At 35.6% G+C, this 11,367-nt stretch overlaps 1 protein-coding gene across 1 annotated transcript; it reads left to right on the forward strand.

Annotated features, from left to right (window-relative positions):
• The first annotated feature begins 490 nt into the window (after positions 1-490).
• Positions 491-8,920, forward strand: LOC145784527 (neuferricin-like). Its single transcript, XM_082596364.1, has 5 exons — positions 491-677; positions 2,082-2,252; positions 3,980-4,120; positions 4,931-5,117; positions 7,508-8,920. Exons 1-5 carry the CDS (start codon positions 491-493, stop codon positions 7,722-7,724), a joined length of 903 nt encoding a protein of 300 aa, XP_082452490.1. The 3' UTR covers positions 7,725-8,920.
• The last annotated feature ends 2,447 nt before the right edge of the window (positions 8,921-11,367 follow it).

Below are 11,367 nucleotides of genomic sequence, written 5' to 3' on the forward strand. Positions count from 1 at the left end.
AAAATAAATTGCAGTCGAGGTTATACTGTATTGTACCTTAACTAGCCTTGACTTAACTACCAATATGGTTGAAGTTGCCTGCATTAGATTGCAGATGTAGGCTACCATACGATACTTTATTTTTTCTTTTACTAGACTTTGCAATATTACTGTCATGCATTTATCTCATAGCTTATGTTTCAAGCTTATTTTGAAATGATGAATAGACTAGTACCGTAGTTTCTGAGTTGTGGGTTTTAAGTTATAGCCTACCGTACCATACCGTACTTCATTATTAGCTGATTTAGTATTAGTTAAGCGGGGCTTTTTGGTTTTAAGCTGCCTGCTATTTTATGAGAGAGAATGACAGGAGAGCTGTTGCTGACCATCGGATGCGGGCAGCTGAAAACCTACGATACAAATGCCAATAATAAAATCATGATTTTTTATTAATGGGTCCTTGCTGTTGTTTTTAACAATATATATCATTTCCTTGAATGTATTGTATAGCATGTCATGCCTGAAAGTTTCCGTTGCTATTTTATTAATTTCGGTGGGTATAGCCTATTTGTATGGAACTGAGATACAAAATTGCATCCCACACAATGTTTTAATTCAAATTAAGCAATTGATGCCAAAGCAAATCTTACAAGCTTTTGAAAACCTCTACAAAAATGAAAAGTTAACTGAAGAAGAAGGTTTGTAAAATGGTAAACTAACCTATGTGTTCTTGTGTATCGATTAATATCATGCAATTTCACTTACAAATAGCTTTAAAAACTAGAGTTATAACTTATAAAACTATCCAAATTGTTACTGGAAAACAGCAAACTCAAATTTAAACTCATATTGCTGTTTTTCTGTGCCTTGCAAACTAGTATCTAGGCTTTGCTTTTAGATAGTTTTCTTATACGATTTATAAAAACTTTACTATTGCCAAACTAAAACTTACAAGATAAAACTTAACTAAATCAGGAGCTGGTATACAATTCCCCCCCCTCTTGGTAACGCATGACAAAGAGGAATTGACCAAAACATGTGGATTGAAGTGTGTAAACAGTAAAGCAAAGGTAAAGTAGTTTCACCCTATATGTTTGGTCGAGTCCTGTCTTTGTCATGAGTTACCAGGGGGGGGGGACTTGTATACCAGCTCCCTAAATCAATTAAACATTCTAAAATAACTTTATTCAAATTTGAAGCATTTTGGCTTGATACATACAGTAGAATTCGCCTATAACGGCACCTCTAGGGGATTTGCAAAAACTGACGTTATAGCCGAATTGCCGTTATAGACGAACTACCGCAAACTATTTCCAAAACTGTCTTTTGATTAAAGAAAGAGGTGTTGAAGAAAGAGATTGTTTGCAATGATGACCTCGGAATTTCATATTCTTTTGCAAGCTCTGATACGCTTGTAGCCTTACCGCTGTTGAATCGGCTAACAATTTCATATTTTTTCCAAAGAGGGAAATGTTTCCGTTTGTTTGGCATTTTGCTTCAGAGATCTCTACTGTAGGCTACTGTGTAACACTGCGGCTTCTAGTTTATACAGTACTGCACGTGCAACTATGGCTTTTGAGTTGTTTAAAGGTCAGTTGTAGAGCTGCTTTTTACAATTACACGTGATAGTTTTTCACGCGGGGGAAAAAAAAGTTAATTCAGTTCATTAGTATATACAGTACTGCACGTACAACTGTTGCTTTGAGTTGTTTAAAGGTCAGCTGTAGAGCTGCTTTTTACACGTGATAGTTTTTCACGCGGGGAAAAAAGTTAATTAAAGTCTCTGCTGCGAACGACGTAGTAAAATAAAGGGAAGACATTTTGCAAGCAGCAGCGCTAACTGGATTAAAAGACTGACCGTTCATGGTGAAGGTGATGGCTTAAAGTGACGTTATAAACGAACAAAAGACGTATGGGGACCAATAAAGGGTGCTGTTACATGCGAATTGACGTTATAGGCGATGCTGTTGTAGCCGAACTACAATGTACGTAAAAGATAGGAATTCTGACGGGACCGAGCGAAATGTGATGTAATAGGCGAATTGACGTTATAAACGAAGCCGTTATAGGCGAATTCTACTGTATATATAAATGTTTTATAGATGAAAGTGATGTAACACAGCCCAGGTTGTTTACAAAAGAAGAATTATGGAGAGATTACCGGGGCACAGAAGGCAGCAAAGGACTTTATATTGCTTTTTTTGGAAAAGTTTATGACGTCAGTGCTGGAAAGCAGTATTATGCTCCAGGGGGTGGATATGATTTCTTTGCAGGTGATAGCCTATATTATATGATATGTATTACATTCAATTTGTTATTGGCGACCTTGCTTTATGTCTCTACTATAAAGGCTGCTGTATACTTTTATCACAATGTGATAAAGTGACTGTGATGCTTTTTTTGTTGCCTCAATTGGCCATTGATTGTATCTCCAGTCCACTTATTAATTTTTTATTATTTATTGTAAGCTCTTTCAGTTAGTGTATTTGGTATTGTTGAAGCAAGCAATTTTTTATTTTGTTACCTTGTCTTCACGTCTTGTAGCAGTTTACTTTCCCGACACAAAGGTAAAGAATTCTTTGATTTTGCACCAAATCATATTGCTTATATTTTACCTTCTTTTTATTATAACTTCTATGAAATAAAAAAGAAATAGATATGCATAAATTTTAAATAATTGGAAACTTTGTGCCAGTATTAGTTCAACTTTTAGCATCAAGCTGTGCTTGTGTATTATGTGTCCATTATGTCCATGTCAAAAATTGATATGATATTATATAATTACAGGCTTGATTGTAATCAAAAAAATATTAGGAAAACTTGATTTTACCAAATTAAACTTTAGAGATTAAAATTTGTGACAGTCCATTATAATAAGTGCAGTGAAATATACCAACAGGTAAGGATGGCTTGTGGCGGCACGCAGCGTTGTTATCTACACTCTAGCGCCAGGCAATTTAAGTGATGCCTTCCTTACTTTGGTGTTGGGTAATTTAGATGTTATTCCAACTGGCATGTATTTTATTGGATGCTTTGTGGTTAGATAGCCTATTCTTACGTTGTTTTATTAATGTATTTTAGACATAAGTATGGTCATGGCCACCTAAAGATACGGCCTGATTTGTCACATTTTGCAGAAATTTCCAGGTTTTTCTAACTTTGGGCAAACGTTTAAATAAATTTTTCTAAAAATTAGATTTTTACGCTTTCTTTATTCTTTTCCCCAGATGACACAATAGGTTTTAACATCCTCACATGTTGAAAAACAAAGAAAATTTGATTTTGAAGATTTTAGTCAGACTGTTAATTTTCAATAATAGTCTGATTTTGCGTTTTTCAACTTACTCTTTCTCATTTGCTATTGCTTCCCCAAAGCAACAAAAAAGTTTTATGTCATTAGAAAACCGCAAAAAGTAAAAACATCTCAAAAAATGTCAGTCAAGCACTAGAAGTAGCTGGAATCAAAATCTGCAAAATGTGACAAATCAGGCCTCATCTCCAGGTGGCCATGGTATGGCCTATCAGCAATTTCCACATTAATGGTTTTATTAAACAATCAACAATATATATACAAAAGGATGTGATGAGTAAAATGTACTCATAAACAAGTTGCACTTAAAAAAAACAGAAAGTTTCAAAAACTAACTTAACAGGCAACTCACAAATTGCCTGGCATCACAATATTGGTGCCTACCTGACAATTCATGGATCTGATTGTGCTATGATCAAACCATAATTTTGTTACAGTATCCAGGATGTGTTTTGTAAGTATGATAACTCACAAATTTTTGTCCTTATTGCAATGTGTTCATTTAGTTGTTAATGAAACGTCCAGTTTGTTAAGATTTCATTGGTGAGCAGCCACTTTTATGACTTCTAATCAATTCAAGAAAAGGTTCTAACAAGCGTATGCCTTATATATATATTATACAAACAACATAGTCAAATGCCATTTCTGCTAACAAACTGTTGATTGCAACTGCTATTGTTTCATTGTCAGGTCGCGATGGAACAAAAGGGTTTGTGACTGGTGACTTCACGGAAAAGGGATTGACAGATGAGTTAGAAGATTTGGACAAGTCTATGTTCCATGGATTTGAAGAATGGGTTGGATTTTATGAGAAAACATACAAATATGTTGGTAGGTTATGATTGTTATCGATATAATATAATTTTTAATCTATCTTTATTATCAAGGAAATTTATAACTTCTGGAAATAGAATCTTGTGCATTGTATGTTTATTTAAGGCATTTCAAGTCTCGATCAAATGGCAAGTGTTTAGATTTTAATGATTGTACAGTACGTTTGCCAGACATTGTACAATGTACATGTCGCTTGATGAAGCTTTTCTTTATCCACAATCCACAATTCCACATGGTACTGTAAAACAGTACTATTTTGCTCGAAATTTGTTAGTTAAAGTCTGACCACAATATGGTCTTCATGTATTATGGGGTTTGTCTGGTGGACTCCCATTTAACAATATTATCCATTAGACAAACTTAAAAAAACGTGGACCATAATTGTGATCAGACTCACAATTTGGGGCAAAGTTGTGCTGTTTTGTGGTACTTCTAAATGCCTATTGCCAGTGTTGCAGGATGTTTTTAACTAAAGATGGTATTTATTTTATTAAAGTCAGTTCGAAAACAAAGATACCATACGATACCACAATCCCCAACTACTAAAATTCTCTGCAATTAGGAAGCTAAACTAGCCCACTTTGCGGACAAAAGCTGCGGAACTGGCAACAATGGGTATTACCAGGTTTTGTTGAGCATTTGTCGACAATGTCTGCATTTTTGAGGACTAGCAGACATTTTCAATCGCTTGTTGTAGACCACTAGTTATGTTACCTTAGGAGATATTGCCTATGTTACGTATTAGTCATTCACTCGACTGAAAATGTGGCAAGCGAAATACTTTACTCTTGTACGACTTTCGCGTAGGATTGCTTATTGGAAACTTTTACGATGAGAACGGAAGACCTACCAAAGCTCTCAAGGCGGCTGAAAACGAAATTGCAGCAGCCAAAGTAGAACAAGAAAAGAGGAAAGAAGACCAAAAGATGTATCCAATGTGCAATTCTGAGTCATCTGCAGCAAAGGGTTCAAAAGTATGGTGTTCACGAAAAAGGTGATTCAAAAGTCTGCTTTTGCTGGAAATGTTTCATCATTCTTGCACTAAAATAGATTGAGCTTGCAAAAACAATGTTGCAAATTTGTTTAGCGTGGAGTTGTACCTTTGAAAAGTATGCATTTTATTTTTATTAAGTCTGTACTTATTGTATTTGTTTGCATGGTTAGTCTTCCAGTATTGGCATTAAACAATTTAGCAGGACTTTGGAGCCGGCATAAAAATGAAACTGCTCCAGCAAAAATGAAACTTTTTATTCCACCATCTCTAGCTCCATTGCCGTATTTTTTCGAACAATATACGACTTCATTAATAGTCGTCCTCGATCAGTAATCATCTCTAATTTAAAGTCTTACGAAATAGCAGACGCACAATTAAAAATACCTGCCAGCAATTATCAATTCTGTGATTGGTTGGTGTTAAGTTATGTGAAATCACCCAATAGTATTAGCCTCTCATAAATTAATTGGAGCTGGAGCTGTCTATCAAACAACTGGCTCCAGCTCTCCCGTGATTTGTCATAACCTAATATCCGCCGTTTTCGAGATAAACGACTTTTTGTGTTTATAGCTGTAAAATTAACAAGGTAAAACACTCGAAGTTTACTCTTGGAAGGCTGGAGCGGACAACCAAACAAAAAATTTTAAGAATGAAATTTGAGCCAAGTTTTTGTTTGTTTATTAAAATATGGCTTATATTTGGTTTTGCCAGATAACTAGTTATAATAAAAGTATTAGGTTTGTATGATAAAACCTAATGTATACTCTCGATGTTGACTTTAACCGCCTTATTGGCTTATTTAATGTTATGTTTTTGTATGATAAAGCCTCATATAAGCTAAATGTTGACTTTGACCACACTATGTTGGCTTTGTAAGCCTTAATCAAACCTAAAGTACCGGTAAGCCTCTGGATTTCTCCCAGAACTGTGTATCATTTCATCACTGTAATCTCTAGATGACTTTGCTGATATCACAATTAAGCCTGCTAGGTTGAAGGCTATCGCTGACTCAAAATTAGTTGCTGGTAGCCTACTTAATAACCATGCCTTCATTTAAGGCAGGGGTGACGAACCTGCGGCCGCATGCGGCCGGTCAAAGAGTTTTGTGAGGCCCGCAAAACGATTTGACAATCGCTCATGCATTAAAGACAAAAGACATCTCAAAGCTGTTTTATGCATTCACTGGTACACCTTTCCTTTGCTATTTTCTTGCCCTTAACACTAACTTTCAAGGTTTATAGTTAGAAAATAGGATTTCATGCTATAAGGCAAAGTTGTTTAAACACTATTCACCAACTTCACCTTGTATTTTTGGTCGATTCCAATCTATGACGTCATAGAATTTTGACAAGCGCCAAGTTGTGTGGCCCGATAACTCATGTGTAATTGACAAAGTGGCCGCGACCGCAAAAAGGTTCGTCACCCCTGATTTAAGGCTACCGTATTACATTGGCTCATTGGCTGCACAGCACCTGGGACGATTGATTAAAAATGACCAAACACATTGAGTAGCGTACTCCTGGGCCTCTGCTTTAAAATCGTAATAATCATATGCAAGCTAAGTTATTTAGCGTACCGTAAAGTCAACTAAGCCATCAGTGCACCAGTAGGCTACGAAAAATCAAACTGATCCGCGAGACGTAAATAATACGGCATTTAATGAAAAGAAAAGCTAGTGTGTTCGGATGGACATTTTTAGGCTAGCCTACATAAGCTTACTTAGTGCTTGACAACATTTTCGCCCAATCTATTTTATCAAATGCTTTTAAATCCGCTTCTTGCAACTCAAGAGATGTAAGATGTTGTGAAATAGCCTGCTGCAATTGCTTCCGAAATTATGGCTGTCACGTGACGATATCCTGTTACGTGATTGGAGTAGATGAATATGTTAGGTTTCAGAAAATTATTCTTGCACAGATTAGATTATGTTAGGTTTTACCCACCATTTATCTCGAAAACCATACTACATTAGGGCACAAATTTTTGTCAGGAGATGCATGAAGTCTTTAAACGTAGAAAAATGCAAAAAAGTTATTTTCGACAAAATGGCGCATATTAGGTCTACCAAAATCACGGGAGAGCTCCACCTGAATTTTTTATAAAGTTCAAGCTTCTTTTAAAAATGCAAAGCTCCAGCTCCAAAGCTCTGCAGTTTATTTTGCACGTTGGTTTTCTGTAATGATATATGAATTAATATGGCATGAAATGGTTTAACTAATAGACCATTTACATTTTAAAGAATGAGATTAACTCAAGGTGCAGTTTTGAATAGAAAATATGTATTTTGTTGCTTGCATCCACAGAATAATTCCCTCCGTGTCTATCAAAGCTCTTTATAAAAATTTCTTTCAATAGTTGCGTATGAGCTAATGTTGTTGTTTCATTTTCAGTGGTGGTATCGATAGAGATTGGGTAGGGGTACCACGTCTGTATCATTCTGGCGCTTCGACGAATGTCCGATGCGCTTGCGTGAAGAATACCGGTCCTCCCTCTCAAGGTAAGGACTTGGGAACTAATCGAGGAGACCTTGAGAATCCCTTAATAAAGGAATACGAAAACTGTGCTCCTGATTCACCGGTTTGCATCACCAGTCTACCCAAGAACTAAAGTACAGCGACAGTGGTGATTAACTTATGCATATAGGTGAAGTGAGGAAAATTTGTATAAATTAAAAAGCTCTTAATTTTGTCTCTTTGTTTGGACGCGTTTTAGACCTTGTTTGTTGTTCATGTGGGATTACATAAGTATTTAGTACCCCGCGCTTGGATACTGAGATATCTTGTTAAAAATATTTAAAACCCACCAATTAAAGAATAAGAAAATTGACATTCATTTTTCATTCGCAATAACTTTTCAAATAATTTTTTCTGAGATCATAATTTCTAAGAATTGCAAGGCTATGGGTCCACCCCAGACAGAAATGTTTGACGGAGAAATGACGTCCGGCTATGAAGCTTTGCTTCTGCTCAATGTATGAAATGCCTGGTAGTACAGTAAACTTATTAATTTAATGAAACTAACAAGCACTGATGTTTGACGTAATGTCACTGTGCGGCTGTTTTCGAAAAAATGTGAAGCAAAAATTGCTATTTCATGTTGGTGTATTTTCATTCTGCAAGTGTTTGTCGTTTGACCTATCTAAATTATGTTATGTTATGGACATTTACTGCAAATTTAAACTTTTAACACACTCTACTTCACAATTATGTAATTACAATTGCTCTGTGTAAATAAGTTGAAAGTCCTCAATTCGTGAGTTTTCAATCTCGTGGCGCGTATTGAAATATGAATTACAAGACTGAATTAAACCAATCCTCGCTCTGCTTCGCTTCACACACGATAACGTGACCAGAGAGATTGAAACGTTTGCTGACCAAGAAATACACTTTCCTCTTAGTGACGGTAAGGTTGTATTGGCACCTACTTGATGTTCTGTTGCTGTTCACATGCTTGATGTTGATGTTCAGATTGGCATGAGTAGCAATGAACATTGTACATTTGTAAAAAAATCGAGTATATGCACAAACACATCATCTCTGAAATCGTTGTGCATGTTTATAGACGTCTGGCCACAAGACGATCAATCACGTAATTCCTCAGCTGCAATTTTCTGTTGACCAATTAAACTGCAAGAATACAAGTTATGATAAACACTGACATTGTTGTACAATGTACAATTAGAGAAATAAAACAACGTAACTTCAGCGGGTTTAACATGATGAATTACATACACAAATATAACATAATTAAAAATAAACTCTAACGTTTTCGACACGTACGTGTGTCCTCATCAGGAATTACATATCTGCAATATATATAAAATAAAAATTGTAAGGTAAATTTGACTTTACACTATAACTGTAACTGTATACTAACGACACTCCAGACTGAAAAGCACAAACTGAACGAGTGACACAAGAATGATTACAAGTAAATTATACGGTGGAAGACAGATCACATAAGGTGTAAACTGCAGGCATTTGACAAACAAAATTAGAACACACACAAGAGGACACAAGCCTGCCTGTGGCTCATCGTTCCTCTTGTGTGTGTTTTAATTGTTTGTCAAATGCCTGTAGTTTGCACCTCATGTGATCTGTTTTCCACCGTATAATTTACTTGTAATCATTCTTGTGTCACTCGTTCAGTTTGTGCTTTTCAGTCTGGAGTGTCGTCAGTATACAGTTACAATTATAATGCAAAGTCAAATTTACCTTACAATTTTCATTTTATGTATATTGCAGATATGTAATTCCTGATGAGGACACACGTACGTGTCGAAAACGTTAGAGTTTATTTTTAATTATGTTATATTTGTGTATGTAATACGTAATGTTAAACCCGCTGAAGTTACGTTGTTTTATTTCTCTATGGTTCAACAAAGCAAACTCTCTACCAAAGTCGCCTAATTCACCTCATTATTAGCATACACTATGACGTCATCACCTGTTGCATAGCGGCCTGAGTAGCTTTTTGTTCTAGCCAGCATGTATGTGGACCTAACTGCTCGATTGACCTGAACACTATTGCTCCACTTGTTTGTGGGTGATGTCCCAGCTAACAATTCAGCTCTGTTTTTTATTGATTTAACGTTGGCAGACGTTGAATTCACAAAAAAAAGACTGCTTTAAACACGTGCAACGTGCTTCCCCTTGTCTTTTGAAGTTTTGAAAGCAACCAGAGCGTCATTACGTCTGTCTGTCATGTTGCAAACCTTGAAAAAAATATTTAATTTCATGTTTGTCTGCTTGGTTTTGTTTGTTCATGTTTAGTGTTTCAGTTTTTCAAAGATCTTTGTCAATGCATTAAAGTTGGCGAGGAATTGACGCATCTCGCGTGATATCAGAAATAAGCCATTTTTCATTTTTTGTAAATATTTTGAAAAGCACAGTTTCTTTATACGAAATTGCATGCTCTGTTACTGTGGCTGTCAAAACTGATGTCGTACGTAATATCCTACATTTAGTAGTTTAATGTATCATACTATTACACTGCGAGTTTTGGTATTAATTTACCCTGTATTATGTAAAACCACCAAAAAGTGCTTTTTATTGTGGTCAATGAATTTAGCAAAAGAACAAGCTTTTTCAAGATTTATTTTGTTTAACTATTCTTCCCATTTAAAGTCTTCCATGCATTGCGTCTTCCAAGGTCCTAGCAGTGTTGCCATTTCAAGATTTTTGTTTCCAAAATTCGTGTATTTTTAATGTATAGAGTAACAAAGTTATAAAGTTAAAGTTTTGTTTAAAGAAAATACGTACATTGCATATGGCATACTTTATTCAATATGCCTGTTGATTACTTCCACTGGATGGGTATTCACTCACATTTCAACGGAATACATGGATCTAGGCGATATTTTTAATTTAAAATAAGTTTTTCTCTGAAGTTAGTTGCCGTGTTGGCACGATACGTGTATGACGATTCAAGTTAACCAAGCGTCGACGACCTAATGGCAATATTAAGAAAGAATTAAGGAAAGAATTTAACCAGCGCTGGTCATTGCTAGCTCCTTCTTCAAAGTCATTGGGATTTGACGTTAAATTGAAACCAGATCCACCTGCGCTATAGACGAAGGAACTATCAACTCGACATTTAAACTGTTTTTTTTTGTATATATGTAAATTACCACCGTTGTATATAAGTTTGTACATAGTCGTTTCCCGTGCCTTTTGAACAATAACAACAAAATCCAAGATGTCTTCCAATCTTATTGTTGTTTTGTAGTATACATGTATATAAATTTGAATAGCATATAGGCTACAGAAGATACTTTTTGTATTCCGTGTTGCAAAATCGTTAACCATGGTATTGATGACTTGGGATAAATGGAAAGGATCGTGGATAAACTTAATGTCAATTGTCAACAAACGACTTTAAACCGGGACCACGCTTAACGCTACCGAGCCCAATCTAGCAAAGTTGCTACACAAAATTTCTTGAAACATGCTTTTGTAAAACAATCGTTAATATCATTTTTCACGTTTTCTCGTATCAACTTATCTCTATCCCAGCCGCCAAATCAGTCGTGCAGACGTTGAATTGATGTTAAGTTTTATTTGTGGAGGTTTAATTGTTTATAAAGTTTCACATGTTCTTGTATTTTGCAAACATGTTTCGTTAAGTTGTAAGGTGTAAAGCTGTGCTAGACATAGATAGTACACGATGAAACATTTTATTGTATCCCGTAAAACTGTTTGTTTTGGGACGCAGTGTTGCCAATTGAACGGTTTACTCTGCATCACTAAAA

Source organism: Aplidium turbinatum, chromosome 15 (genome assembly GCF_918807975.1).
Source record: "Aplidium turbinatum chromosome 15, kaAplTurb1.1, whole genome shotgun sequence".
Classification (NCBI taxonomy): domain Eukaryota; kingdom Metazoa; phylum Chordata; class Ascidiacea; order Aplousobranchia; family Polyclinidae; genus Aplidium; species Aplidium turbinatum.

Bases quoted from the DNA above. Each gene is read 5' to 3' on its own strand.
- LOC145784527 (XM_082596364.1), top strand. From the start codon at position 491: ATGTCATGCCTGAAAGTTTCCGTTGCTATTTTATTAATTTCGGTGGGT. The intron at 4,121-4,930 runs GTAGGTTATGAT...ACTTTCGCGTAG, and splicing joins GAAAACATACAAATATGTTG to GATTGCTTATTGGAAACTTT. The intron at 5,118-7,507 runs GTGATTCAAAAG...TTTCATTTTCAG, and splicing joins GTATGGTGTTCACGAAAAAG to TGGTGGTATCGATAGAGATT.